The sequence below is a fragment of the Puma concolor genome, chromosome A1 (assembly GCF_028749965.1).
Source record: "Puma concolor isolate L17-30 chromosome A1, mPumCon1.1.hap2, whole genome shotgun sequence".
Taxonomy (NCBI): domain Eukaryota; kingdom Metazoa; phylum Chordata; class Mammalia; order Carnivora; family Felidae; genus Puma; species Puma concolor.
Window position 1 is genome coordinate 111762460 of NC_141667.1, and position 15346 is coordinate 111777805.

Here is a 15346-nt window from a genome sequence, read left to right on the forward strand (position 1 = left end):
ATAATACAGTAATTAAAAATAGATGACTTTTCAAAGGGTTATGAATTTCATTTATAGCTAAAAGCATACTTACAAAAGTTGAGGACAGTGTTTCTCAACTACAAGTACCTAAGGACTCCTGAGAATGTTGATGGGCTGGTCTGAACAGTACTACTTTATACGTTAGGTTGTCAGTTCCATCGTGGTGCCAGTGTAATGAACATATTGCCACTCCAGTGTTTCGTTATATTACTCAGGTGATCTAGGATATCTAGTGACCTTTTTATTGCCACTGAAGTTTTAATAGTTAGAATTACCATTGCAATTCAAACTGAAAAAAAATGCTTCTGTAGATCTACTGGCCCTCCTGGATCTACAGAGCCCATAAGTCTTCCTTATGGTCGGTCACATTTTAGAGTAAAAGTACTGCAGCAAAAGATCTATTCACCATAATTCTCAGTTACCTACTAAAGCTGTGTTTTCATTGGTTCTCATTACAATTTAAAGATATTTAACTGAAATCTTTTTTTTCTATAATTTCTTTTAAAGTCTTAACACATGCCAGTTTTGTATTTGTTTGGCATATGCCATTTGTTTCCTCAGGTTTAGCTTTTCCCAACATTTATGGGACCTTTTTTTATATGTGTGATCAAGGTTTCATAATATGTGTGTCTATATGTTTGTGTGTATGTGGGGGATTTGGGGGGATGTAAAATAGAGTATTTTGAGGGTTCACATTCTTCAGAACAATCAATCTTCTCTCACTGCAACAAATAGTACTATTGATGAAAGAATCCCATTTACTATTAGCCATAATACTTCCTTTAAAAGTTGTCTATTATGTTGTTTCCTAAGCTTTGAGAGCTAATCTAATCAGTTACCTTTTTATGGCTGGTTTTAGGAAAAACACAGCCTGCCTGTAGACAGATATTTTACCAAAAACAAAAGTTGGTGTGTCAGATTTTGATCCTTGGTATGCATGTGATGAATTTCAGTGTGGTATTACTAGATCAGATATACTTTTTTGGTACAGTGTTTTTTACTTCTTTTTCTTGGAATTCTAGTAAAGCAAATGAAGTAAGCTTACCAAGGTGTGAGCCGGTAAACTAATGTTGAGATACATTATTATTAATAAGTCCTGACCCATTCCTTCTTTCCTTACACATAATGTAAAGGAAAGTGGCCAGGGCCACTTAACACCTCATCTCATATCCTGTTACTGATTCCTGTTAAGGAATGATTGTCTTTATATTGCAGTTGGTTATAGTATCACTCTGATTTACTTCATATCTGGAATATATGTGGAATATACATATATATATATATATATATATATATATATATATATATATATACACATACATACATACATATACACACACACACACACTCACACAAATATATGTATTTCTCAAACATTAAAACATTCCATTTTCAAATACCACCAGTTTGGGAAATATAAAATAAAATTTAGGATTATTCCTACACGATTTCTTGGAAGCTTTTAACTTAATTTGACTATCATAGACTTCTCACTGCTGTTTCTTTCCCCAGAGAACATAAACACTTTGAGAAAGCCTGTTCTAAATAAATTCAGGTTACATTTTACTTTATTTTATTTTTGTTTTTTGTTTTGCTTTGTTTGGTGATATCAGGTTACAATTTATTTGTTTTTAAAAAATTTTCAAGGTTTATTTTAGAGAGAGTATGGGAAGGGCAGAGTGAGAGAGAGAATCTTAAGTAGGCCCTATACTCAGCGTGCATCTTGATGCAGGGCTCTATCCCTTGACCCTAGGATCATGACCTGAGCTGAAATCAAACACTCAACTGAGTTGAGCCACCCAGGTGCCCCAAGATCAGATTACATTTTAAATAGTGTGGTTAATGAGGTAGCATTAAAAAAATAAGGTATTGGCTCAAGGCTGATTCAATTAAGAAATAAATGATAGCCAGATATCAGTAAAAGTAGGAATGGAAAAGAATAACAGATAATGGGAAAGTTTTTTTCCTCCATTTTTATTGATTTTCAACTTCACATATCCAAGGCATAGCTGATAGGCTAGATTTATATGATTAACCCCAATAGTCAACACATTTTCTATACTTTAACAGGCAAAAATCTGCTGTTTGCATGTGTAGCACATGCATGGGAAATCAAGGATTTACCTCTGAGAAAGCACTTGAAGTATATCTGACACTTAACTTGGAACATTTTTACTTTTGGAATTAAAAAAACTTTGCATAGGGTTGAAGTTGGTCTTGAAGCAGTAAGGACATGTTTATTAATACAAAACTTGTGAGTGTCCAAAATATAACAATTTAAAATACAAAATGTGGCAGACAAACTAATATTTAACACTTTAATTCTGCTTTGCATGTGTCTGGCATAAAAGCCAAATATAGAAAAGATTGCATAGAAAGGTAATTTGAATTAGGCCAAGGTTTTTAGGTTCAGTTTTTATGTAGGACATACAGCTCTGTTCCCTTGCCATCTAACAGTGCCACCAGATATCCAAAAAATGTTAGTCTTGAGGAAGAGTCTGGATGTATTACTAGAACTGTCATTTCCACTTCTTGAAATCACTTTATTTATTTATTTTAATGTTTATTTATTTTTGAGAGACAGAGCATGAACGGGGGAGCGTCAGAGAGAGGGAGACACAGAATCTGAAGCAGGCTCCAGGCTCTGAGCTGTCGTCACAGACCCCGACACGGGGCTCGAACTCACGGACCGTGAGATCATGACCTGACTGAAGTTGGACGCTTAACCGACTAAGCCACCCAGGCACCCCTTGAAATCACTTTAAAAGTGCATGCTCCAGGGGCACCTGGCTGACTCAGTGGAGCATGTGACTCTTGATCTCAGGGTTGTAAGTTCAAGCCCAACATTGGGTGTAGAGATTACTTAAAAATAAAATCTTAAAAAAAAAGTGTGCTCTACCAAAAATGGTGGGCCAGTGTCATACTCAGGTATTTTCCCACAAGGACTTCTGGTTAAGATTTTCTTTTGCTGCTTATGTGAAACAAGTATTTTATTTATTTATTTTATGCCTCCCCTAGTTTTTTGTATTTTTTTAAAGTTTTTGTTTAAATTCCAGTTAGTTATGTTAACATACAGTGTGATATTAGTTTCAGGCGTACAATATAGTGATTCAGCACTTCCATACATCACCCAGTGCTTATCATAGCAACTGTCCTCCTTAATTCCCATCACCTATTTATTTCACCTGTCCTCCCACCCATCTCCCCTCTGGTAACCATCAGTTTGTTTTCTGTCGTTAATAAAACAAGTTTTTTAAAATGAAAACATAAAAATTAATGTAAATTCTGTCATAACATTAAGATATTTACAAACTACAAGGCAAACATTTATAAAAAGATACGTATGGAATACATTTAATAAGCTAATAGGAATTTGGCAGTAGACGTATTCTAGCATGTTAGAAAATTTGCAGTTTTTCTTGTAACCCAGGACTCAAGAACATCTTAATTATAATCAATTGTACTATAAATTTTACCTCTTTATACTGCGTGGTGGCTAGTTCCTTTTTTGCCTCTATGGTAAAATGTAACATTACTTTGTAATGATATAGAGACACAATGGTTAACCTCATATTAACAGGGTTGCTGGAATGTTAGTATTATCACCAAGTGGCTTTTGTGTTATTCAATAACTATGTCATAATTACATTTGATTATTTGTTTTAATATTACATTTTATAAAGTATTTTTCTGGTATTTATTTCTTAAGCAATTAAATTTTTTTACCTTCTATTAAATAAAAATATTAACCTATGTGTTTTTAGGAATTCACTGTTAAAATACTTAACCAAGGATTTCCTTATAGAGCATTGAAATTTGGATCACTTATTCAGTACATATTTATTGAGCATCTATTATAATGCCACCCACAGAGAAGAACTCTGTATTAGCAACAAAAACTTGTTTGTGCACTTCAGAAAACTTGACCCTTCAAAAATATTTTTGTATAATAAAAGGTATATATGAGCCTACATGGCTCAGTCTGTTAGTCATCTGACCCTTGGTTGTGGCTCAGGTCATGATCTCCTGGTTCACGGGATTGAGCCCCAAGGGGCTCTGTGCTAACAGGGTGGAGCCTGCTTGGGATTTCCTTTCTCTCCTCTCTGTCCATCTCCCACTCATTTTCTTTCTCTCTCTCTCTCAAAACAAATAAACATTAGAAAAATACTTTTGTATGATAATGAGTGTTTTAACATCACCTGTCTACATTTTTCTTCAATATAGGAGCCACTAGAATCCCTACTGTCACTGGAATTGCTCAGAACCCTATGTTTCATTTTCTTAAGATAATTTTTAATCTCCTAGAACTCCAGTTGTACCATTTCTCTGTTGAAGAGTTTTGCGATAGATTGGCTACTTGTATTGGTCCTAATTCCTCGCTTCAAACGCCAACCTTAATCCTGCCATAAGCTAGTTTTAGTCTCATCCAGTCATCATGGCCTTTTTTTTTTTTTTTTTTTTTTAATTTTTTTTTCAACATTTATTTATTTTAGGGACAGAGAGAGACAGAGCATGAACGGGGGAGGAGCAGAGAGAGAGGGAGACACAGAATTGGAAACAGGCTCCAGGCTCTGAGCCATCAGCCCAGAGCCTGACGCGGGGCTCGAACCCACTGACCGCGAGATCGTGACCTGGCTGAAGTCGGAGGCTTAACCGACTGCGCCACCTAGGCGCCCCTTTTTTTTTTTTTTTTTCATATCCATTTCTCAACTAAATTTTCTTGGCCTTCACATAATCCGAGATCATGTTTTTTATTAATTCTTTAGAATCTTACAAGCAGTCTTCTCACTTTTTTTTTTTTAATTGGGTAATTTAGGAGAGCTCACTAACTATCCTTATTTCTATCATGATATATACATTAGGGCTCCTAAATGATCATAAGGATCCAAAATGTACTGAGCATTTAAAGTGACAGGATCCTTCTCAAAGGAGCAATCTTAACAGGATCCTTCTCAAGGGAGCAATCTTAACAGACAAATTAATAAACAGAATGATGACTAAAGCAAATGAAGGAGTTAAGTCTAAAAGAAGTCAGGTTTAGGGGCACCTGGCTGGCTCAGTAGTGTGCAAAAAGAGCTCCACGTTGGGTGGAGAGAGAACTTAAAAATCTTAAAGAAAAAAAGGTTTCTATAGTTCATAACCTCACATTTCTTATGCATACTAAAAATGAATTCTAAGCTTACTGGGATAGAGAACTATTGTACAGTCAGACAATAAAGTAATCTTTATTTATTTTATTGTTAAAAAAGTTACATACAAATGAAGTATTACCACAGTGCATTCATTGATTGGGGTTCTTGCCGCCTTGTGGCATCCAGGATCCCGGTTGAAAGGTTTTACCAGTGCTGGTGGGAGCCACTGAGGGTTCTTCCTTTCCAAAGTATGGAGCAGAGGCGTGGCCTTTGATCTGAGTCTGAACTGGTGGAGCCAAAAGTTCTTCGTTCTCTTTGCTAAGGAGTTTTTCCTCTTCATAAAGGTCTTGGCTTTTCCTTTTAATGACTTCTCTATTTTTTTCATTCTTTAGGATTTCCTGCATATATATATTAATGAAAGAAATTATTAAATTTCTAATTAGAAGAATTAGGTTTTATGAAACTAAATAAAAACTAATAGGTTTTATGAAAATAAAAAAGCCAATAAAAATGTATATATATGATACTTGCTTTTACATTTAAATAATATATAGACAGGCACAGGGCAAGTTGAAAAAAAAAAAACTGATAATATACCAGTGTTCTTTGAATTAAACAGCTCTGCCATCATATACCATAATAAGGTGTGAAGGACCATAAAATAAGAATATTTAGGGGCGCCTGGGTGGCGCAGTCGGTTAAGCGTCCGACTTCAGCCAGGTCACGATCTTGCGGTCCGTGGGTTCGAGCCCCGCGTCAGGCTCTGGGCTGATGGCTCAGAGCCTGGAGCCTGTTTCCGATTCTGTGTCTCCCTCTCTCTCTGCCCCTCCCCTGTTCATGCTCTGTCTCTCTCTGTCCCAAGAATAAATAAATGTTGAAATCATTAAAAAAAAAAAAAAAAAAAAAAAGAATATTTACTACCCAAGAAGTGAAACTACTTAACATGAAATACTACACAAGAGCATAAGTCACTCTCTCAAAGATCTTAAGCTTAGCAGCTATATTCTGGCTCACAACTGATAAGTGATTGCACTTTCTGCTGGAGATGAAGTGAAGGTGACGATGGCCTCAGAAAGATGCTCCTACCAATCTATTTTTCTGTGGGAATTAAAGCATGGATGCTACTGCCACCCCCTAAAGCGCCAGACCCAAGTCCCATCTGTGTCCCTTTCTGTTCTGGGGTGGTGTGGCAGTGAGGAGGAGGAGGAGGATGGAATCAGAGTTTAGCATGCCCCAGACACCAGTGGCAGAGAGGCACTCTCAGAAAGGCTTCCTCTGGGAATGCAAGCTGGTGCAGCCACTCTGGAAAACAGTATGGAGGTTCCTCAAAAAACTGAAAATAGAACTACCCTGCGACCCAGCAATTGCACTACTAGGCATTTATCCACGGGATGCAGGTGTGCTGTTATGAAGGGACACATGCACCCCCATGTTTATAGCAGCACTATCCACAATAGCCAAAGTATGGAAAAAGCCCAAATGTCCATCGATGGATGAATGGATAAAGAAGATGGGGTAGATCTATATCTATCTATCTATCTATCTATCTATCTATCTATCTATCTATCTATCTATCTATCTATCTATCCATCTATCCATACACACACAATGGAGTATTACTCGGCAATCCAAAAGAATGAAATCTTGCCATTTGCAACTACACGGATGGAACTGGAGAGTAATATACTAAGTGAAATTAGTCAAAGACAAAATCATATGACTTCACTCCTATGAGGACTTGAAGAGACAAAACAGATGAACATAAGGGAAGGGAAACAAAAATAATATAAAAAACAGGGAGAGGGACAACACAGAAGAGACCCATAAATATGGAGAACAAACTGGGGGTTATGGGAGGGGATGTTGGAGAGGGGATGGGCTAAATGGATAAGGGGCACCTAAGGAATCTACTGAAATCATTGTTGCACTATATGCTAACTAATTTGGATGTACATTTAAAAAAATAAAAAAACAAAAAAAAATGCTTCCTCAAATCAGTGCAAGCTATTTGTACAATGCAGTTCAGTCCCTAAGAGTTGCTATTCTACCTCGAAAGATCTATGGGGCGCCTGGGTGGCGCAGTCGGTTAAGCGTCCGACTTCAGCCAGGTCACGATCTCACGGTCCGTGAGTTCGAGCCCTGCGTCGGGCTCTGGGGTGATGGCTCAGAGCCTGGAGCCTGTTTCCGATTCTGTGTCTCCCTCTCTCTCTGCCCCTCCCCCGTTCATGCTCTGTCTCTCTCTGTCCCAAAAATAAATAAAACGTTGAAAAAAAAAAAAAAAGATCTATACCCCCAAATTACTGTATTTCATTGAATACAATCGAAACACTGAATTTTAGATTTAAGAAGCATCACTGTTACATATCCCACTAAAAAGGGCAAACTCTACATATCCTCATTTCAGAGTTGTTAAAATTTGAAAAGATGTGTGTCTTAAAAACAGATGAAATATAGTCATTACATCTTTTATCTTTACTGATTCCTTCTTCCTCTTCTATCTTAATTCCTTTGAAATGGGTAATATTTTTAAATGTTCTTTTTGCTTATCTGTATTTAAAAAAATTTCCTTAACATATATGTTATGTATGAAAAAAATTGAATGATAATGAAACTAATATTTGACAACACTGACAAAAACAAATTGGTGCAGCTACTCTGGAAAACAGAATGGAGGTTCCTCAAAAAGTTAAAAATAGAAGTATCCTATGATACAACAATTGCACTACTACGTATTTACCCTAAGGATACAATAATACAGATTCAAAGGGGTACATGCACCGTGATGTTTGTGGCAGCATCCAGTGATGAATGGATAAAGAATATGTGAGATGTACACACACACATTAAAATTTTTGTAATGTTTCTTTTTGAGAGCATGAGCAGGGTAGGGACAGAGAGAGACAGACACACAAAATCCAAAGCAGGCTTCAGGCTCTGAGCTGTCAGCGCAGAGCCTGCCGTGAGTTTCGGACACACAAACTGCAGGATCATGACCCGAGCCAAAGTTGGATGCTTAACCACTAAGCCACCCAGGTGCCCCAAGAGTAGTCAGATTTTTAAGCATCCTGTTGAATTCTCAGGTGAAGTGACGATGCATCACAAAGAAAATTTCTCCCTTGGGGTGCCTGGGTGGCTCAGTAGGCTAAGCATCCGACTTCGGCTCAGGTCATGATCTTGGGGTTTGTGAGTTCGAGCCCCGCATCAGGCTCTGTGCTGGGAGCTCAAAGCCTGGAGCCTGCTTGGGATTCTGTCTCCCTCTTTGCCCCTCCCCCACCCACACTCGGTCTCTCTCTCTCTCTCTCTCTCTCTCTCTTTCTCAAAAATAAACATTAAAAAATTTAAAAAAAAAAGGAAATCTCTCAATATGATACTGGAGATACTGGAAGTAGACAAAAATACTTTTCCACATCTCCATACACTTTAGTACCCTCTGTGACCTACTGTGTCTTCATGGAAGTTCTTGGAGCAGAATGAAAGCTACGGGACAGGGTTGAACTTACACTATTAACCAACCACAGGTAGCAAAACGCTACTGAGAAGTTCCTATGCAGCTTGTTTGGTTTTGGTTTAAGAGGATCAGTCACATGGCCTGAAGCTGCCCATGCCTGCTTTATTTACCTCAGCTCTACTGCTGCAGTCTTCCAGCTGGCATAAGCCTCTAGCTTCTGCATAAAGGAAAACTGAGGGCAGAGAGCTGTTCTTTCTTTTGCTCTGTTTTCACATTTCTCTTCATTCACCATTACTCTACCAAATCAGTTTGGTAACTGCCAACAACAGCCATCTAGGCAAACAAAAAGCCAATATGAATACATTAATTATTTTAACATATGAAGATAGATTAAAAATTTCAGAGTTGAAAAACATGGAGATTATAATTTCTCCTAGAAAAGAATTTACTTCTTTTTTCTTTTTTTAAAAACTAATTGTTACCAGACCCCTCCTAACGGCTTCCAGGAAAATTAAACAGAACATAAATCATGTATGAAAGGAAATCTAGTTTTGTAAATATTTGTAATAGATAAAATGAAAGTACTTAGGTAGAAAAAATAGGAATTTGTGCACTTAAAGATAAACATCATTTTTAATAAAGCCTATTTTACAGTAGAAATTACCATAAAATAAGAATTCCTCCTTATATTTCCTTTGAACAACACCTTACGTCTCAATATGTTCATCAATAAAAACAGTATGTTTGTTTCAATGTGTAGAGATAAACCAAGAGCAAACAGGTCTTCCTTCAGATAAATGTTTATATGTTAAAAAAAATCCTTTTATTTGCTGCTTTTTAAAAAAATTATTATTTTTAACATTTATTTATTATTGAGAGTCAGAGACTGAGCATGAGCATGGGAGGGACAGAGAGAGGGGGAGACACAGAATCCAGAGCAGGCTCCAGGCTCTGAGCTGTCAGCACAGAGCCCGACATGGGGCTCAAACTCACAAACCGTGAGATCAAGACCTGAGCCAGGTGCTTAACCAGGCACCCCTATTTGCTGGTTTTTTCCCCTGACAGTATTTTTCAACATAAAAAAAGATAGTTGTTTCACTTGCATTGTACCACAATTTACTTAATGAGCAGACCTACTGTTGTCTCCAATATTACACATTTTCATTTAAAAAAATAGCACCCTGATGACCATCCACACATTCGCTGTCCCTGAAACACAGTTGCAATGCCAAAATACCTCTTACTAGCTGGGACACCAAGAAGGTCACTTAACTTTTTTCAATCTCAGTTTATCTGAAAATGGGAATGAAGTGACTGTGTATATATAAATATTTACATGTCAAGTACTCATCTGTATACTGTTCACATTGATAGGCTTTCTGAAAGTTTGTGGTTAAGACCATGGGCTCTACTGGGTGTTGTATGTAAGTGACGAATCACTGAATTCTGCTCCTGAATCCAGTACTGTACTGTATGTTAACTAACTACAATTTAAATAAAAACATGAAAAAAAAAAAAAAAAGACCATGGGCTCTGAAGCAAGACTACCTGCATATAAATGCCAGTTTGGCGATGTACTAGCTATGTGACCCCATCAATGTTGCTTAGCCTCTCTGTGTTTCAGTTTCCTCATGTGTAAAATGAAGACAACAATGCTGTCTTCTTCAATGGGCTGTTCTAAGGACTGCACAAGAATGGACTGCTGGGCAATGATAAGACAATAGAAGAGGGTACAGGTGACTTTTTAAACAGTGGACTTCTTTTTTAAATCAATTTATTTATTTATTTATTTATTTATTTATTTATTTATTTATTTATTTATAATATATGAAATTTATTGTCAAATTGGTTTCCATAACAACACCCAGTGCTCATCCCAAAAGATGCCCTCTTCAACACCCATCACCCACCCTCCCCTCCCTCCCACCCCCCATCAACCCTCAGTTTATCCTCAGTTTTTAAGAGTCTCTTATGCTTTGGCTCTCTCCCACTCTAGCCTCTTTTATTTTTTTCCTTCCCCTCCCCCATGGGATTCTGTTAAGTTTCTCAGGATCCACATAAGAGTGAAAACATATGGTATCTGTCTTTCTTTGTATGGCTTATATCACTTAGCATCACACTCTCCAGTTCCATCCACGTTGCTACAAAGGGCCGTATTTCATTCTTTCTCATTGCCACGTAGTACTCCATTGTGTATATAAACCACAATTTCTTTATCCATTCATCAGTTGATGGACATTTAGGCTCTTTCCACAATTTGGCTATTGTTGAGAGTGCTGCTATAAACATTGGGGTACAAGTGCCTCTATGCATCAGTACTCCTGTATCCCTTGGGTAAATTCCTAGCAGTGCTACTGCTGGGTCATAGGGTAGGTCTATTTTTAATTTTTTGAGGAACCTCCACGCTGTTTTCCAGAGTGGCTGCACCAGTTTGCATTCCCACCAACAGTGCAAGAGGGTTCCCGTTTCTCCACATCCTCTCCAGCATCTATAGTCTCCTGATTTGTTCATTTTGGCCACTCTGACTGGCGTGAGGTGATATCTGAGTGTGGTTTTGATTTGTATTTCCCTGATGAGGAGTGACATGGAGCATCTTTTCATGTGCCTGTTGGCCATCCGGATGTCTTCTTTAGAGAAGTGTCTATTCATGTTTTCTGCCCATTTCTTCACTGGGTTATTTGTTTTTCGGGTGTGGAGTTTGGTGAGCTCTTTATAGATTTTGGATACTAGCCCTTTAGCCGATATGTCATTTGCAAATATCTTTTCCCATTCCATTGGTTGCCTTTTAGTTTTGTTGATTGTTTCCTTTGTTGTGCAGAAGCTTTTTATCTTCATGAAGTCCCAATAGTTCATTTTTGCTTTTAATTTCCTTGCCTTTGGGGATGTGTCACGTAAGAAATTGCTGCAGCTGATGTAAGAGAGGTCTTTTCCTGCTTTCTCCTCTAGGGTTTTGATGGTTTCCTGTCTCACATTCAGGTCCTTTATCCATTTTGAGTTTATTTTTGTGAATGGTGTGAGAAAGTGGTGTAGTTTCAACCTTCTGCATGTTGCTGTCCAGTTCTCCCAGCACCATTTGTTAAAGAGACTGTCTTTTTTCCATTGGATGTTCTTTCCTGCTTTGTCAAAGATGAGTTGGCCATATGTTTGTGGGTCTAGTTCTGGGGTTTCTATGCTATTCCATTGGTCTATGTGTCTGTTTTTGTGCCAATACCATGCTGTCTTGATGATTACAGCTTTGTAGTAGAGGCTAATGTCTGGGATTGTGATGCCTCCTGCTTTGGTCTTCTTCTTCAAAATTACTTTGGCTATTCGGGGCCTTTTGTGATTCCATATGAATTTTAGGATTGCTTGTTCTAGCTTCGAGAAGAATGCTGGTGCAATTTTGATTGGGATTGCATTGAATGTGTAGATAGCTTTGGGTAGTATTGACATTTTAACAATATTTATTCTTCCAACCCATGAGCACGGAATGTTTTTCCATTTCTTTATATCTTCTTCAATTTCCTTCATAAGTTTTCTATAGTTTTCAGCACACAGATCTTTTACATCTTTGGTTAGATTTATTCCTAGGTATTTTATGCTTCTTGGTGCAATTGTGAATGGGATCAGTTTCTTTATTTGTCTTTCTGTTGCTTCATTAGTAGTGTATAAGAATGCAACTGATTTCTGTACATTGATTTTGTATCCTGCAACTTTGCTGAATTCATGTATCAGTTCTAGCAGACTTTTGGTGGAGTCTATCGGATTTTCCATGTATAATATCATGTCATCTGCAAAAAGTGAAAGCTTGACTTCATCTTTGCCAATTTTGATGCCTTTGATTTCCTTTTACTGTCTGATTGCTGATGCTAGCATTTCCAACACTATGTTAAACAACAGCAGTGAGAGTGGACATCCCTGTCGTGTTCCTGATCTCAGGGGGAAAGCTCTCAGTTTTTCCCCATTGAGGATAATATTAGCTGTGGGCTTTTCATAAATGGCTTTTATGATGTTTAAGTATGTTCCTACTATCCCAACTTTCTCGAGGGTTTTTATCAAGAAAGGATGCTGAATTTTGTCAAATGCTTTTTCTGCATCGATTGACAGGATCATATGGTTCTTATCTTTTCTCTTATTAATGTGATGTATCACGTTGATTGATTTGCGAATGTTGAACCAGCCCTGCATCCCAGGAATGAATCCCACTTGATCATGGTGAATAATTCTTTTTATAAGCTGTTGAATTCGATTTCCTAGTATCTTATTGAGAATTTTTGCATCCATATTCATCAGGGATATTGGCCTGTAGTTCTCTTTTTTTACTGGGTCTCTGTCTGGTTTAGGAATCAAAGTTATACTGGCTTCATAGAATGAGTCTGTAAGTTTTCCTTCCCTTTCTATTTCTTGGAATAGCTTGAGAAGGATAGGTATTATCTCTGATTTAAATGTCTGGTAGAATTCCCCAGGGAAGCCATCTGGTCCTGGACTCTTATTTGTTGGGAGATTTTTGATAACTGATTCAATTTCTTCGCTAGTTATAGGTCTGTTCAAGTTTTCTATTTCCTCCAGTTTGAGTTTTGGAAATGTGTGGGTGTTTAGGAATTTGTCCATTTCTTCCAGGTTGTCCAGTTTGTTGGCATATAATTTTTCATAGTATTCCCTGATAATTGCTTGTATATCTGAGGGATTGGTTGTAATAATTCCATTTTCATTCATGATTTTATCTATTTGGGTCATCTCCCTTTTCTTTTTGAGAAGCCTGGCTAGAGGTTTATCAATTTTGTTTATTTTTTCAAAAAACCAACTCTTGGTTTCATTGATCTGCTCTACAGTTTTTTTAGATTCTATATTGTTTATTTCTGCTCTGATCTTTATTATTTCTCTTCTTCTGCTGGGTTTGGGGTGTCTTTGCTGCTCTGCTTCTATTTCCTTCTATTTCCTTCTGCTTCTATTTCCTTTACACCTAAAGGAAATAGAAGCAGAGCAGCAAAGACACCCCAGATTTTGTATTTGGGATTTTTCTTGTTTCTTGAGATAAGCCTGGATTGCAATGTATTTTCCTCTCAGGACTGCCTTCGCTGCATCCCAAAGCATTTGGATTGTTGTATTTTCATTTTCGTTTGTTTCCATATATTTTTTAATTTCTTCTCTAATTGCCTGGTTGACCCATTCATTCTTTAGTAAGTTGTTCTTTAACCTCCATGCTTTTGGAGGTTTTCCAGACTTTTTCCTGTGGTTGATTTCAAGCTTCATAGCATTGTGGTCTGAAAGTATGCATGGTATGATCTCAATTCTTGTATACTTATGAAGGGCTGTTTTGTGACCCAGTATGTGATCTATCTTGGAGAATGTTCCATGTGCACTCAAGAAGAAAGTATATTCTGTTGCTTTGGGATACAGAGTTCTAAATATATCTGTCAAGTCCATCTGATCCAATGTATCATTCAGGGCCCTTGTTTCTTTATTGACCATGTGTCTAGATGATCTATCCATTGTTGTAAGTGGGGTATTAAAGTCCCCTGCAATTTCCACATTCTTGTCTATAAGGTTGCTTATGTTTGTAATTGTTTTATATATTTGGGGGCTCCTGTATTCGGCGCATAGATATTTATAATTGTTAGTTCTTCTTGATGGATAGACCCTGTAATTATTATATAATGCCCTTCTTCATCTCTTGTTACAGCCTTTAATTTAAAGTCTAGTTTGTCTGATATAAGTATGGCTACTCCAGCTTTCTTTTGACTTCCAGTAGCATGGTAAATAGTTCTCCATCCCCTCACTTTCAATCTGAAGGTCTAAAATGAGTCTCTTTTAGACAGCAAATAGATGGGTCTTGTTTTTTTTATCCATTCTGATACCCTATTTGTTTTGGTGGCACATTTAGTCCATTTATATTCAGTGTTATTATAGAAAGATATGGGTTTAGAGTCATTGTGATGTCCATAGGTTTCATGCTTTTAGCGGTGTCTCTGGTACTTTGTCTCACAGGATCCCCCTTAGGATCTCTTGTAGGGCTGGTTTAGTGGTGATGAATTCCTTCAGTTTTTGTTTGGGAAGACCTTTATCTCTCCTTCTATTCTAAATGACAAACTTGCTGGATAAAGGATTCTCGGCTGCATATTTTTCTGTTCATCACATTGAAGATTTCATGCCATTCCTTTCTGGCCTGCCAAGTTTCAGTGGAGAGATTGGTCACGAGTCTCATAGGTCTCCCTTTATATGTTAGAGCACGTTTATCCCTAGCTGCTTTCAGAATTTTCTCTTTATCCTTGTATTTTGCCAGTTTCACTATGATATGTCGTGCAGAAGGTCGATTCAAGTTATGTCTGAAGGGAGTTCTCTGTGCCTCTTGGATTTCAATGCCTTTTTCCTTCCCCAGATCAGGGAAGTTCTCAGCTATGATTTCTTCAAGTACACCTTCAGCACCTTTCCCTCGCTCTTCCTCCTCTGGAATACCAATTATGCGTAGATTATTTCTCTTTAGTGCATCACTTAGTTCTCTAATTTTCCCCTCATACTCCTGGATTTTTTTTATCTCTCTTTTTCTCAGCTTCTTCTTTTTCCATAATTTTATCTTCTACTTCGCCTATTCTCTCCTCTGCCTCTTCAATCCGAGCTGTGGTCATCTCCATTTTATTTTGCAGCTCATTAATAGCATTTTTTAGCTCCTCTTGGCTGTTCCTTAGTCCCTAGATCTCTGTAGCAATAGATTCTCTGCTGTCCTTTATAATGTTTTCAAGCCCAGCGATACATTTTACTACTATTA

At 37.4% G+C, this 15346-nt stretch overlaps 1 protein-coding gene across 1 annotated transcript in view; it reads right to left on the reverse strand.

Moving 5' to 3' along the window:
- Positions 1 to 5226: 5226 nt before the first annotated feature.
- The window catches only part of NDUFAF2 (NADH:ubiquinone oxidoreductase complex assembly factor 2), a 170983-nt gene continuing 160863 nt past the window's right edge, over positions 5227 to 15346 (reverse strand). Inside the window, exon 4 of the mRNA XM_025924400.2 lies at positions 5227 to 5551. Within this exon, the coding sequence (XP_025780185.1) occupies positions 5303 to 5551 (249 nt within the window). The 3' untranslated portion in view covers positions 5227 to 5302. The remainder of the gene's footprint in view (positions 5552 to 15346) is intronic.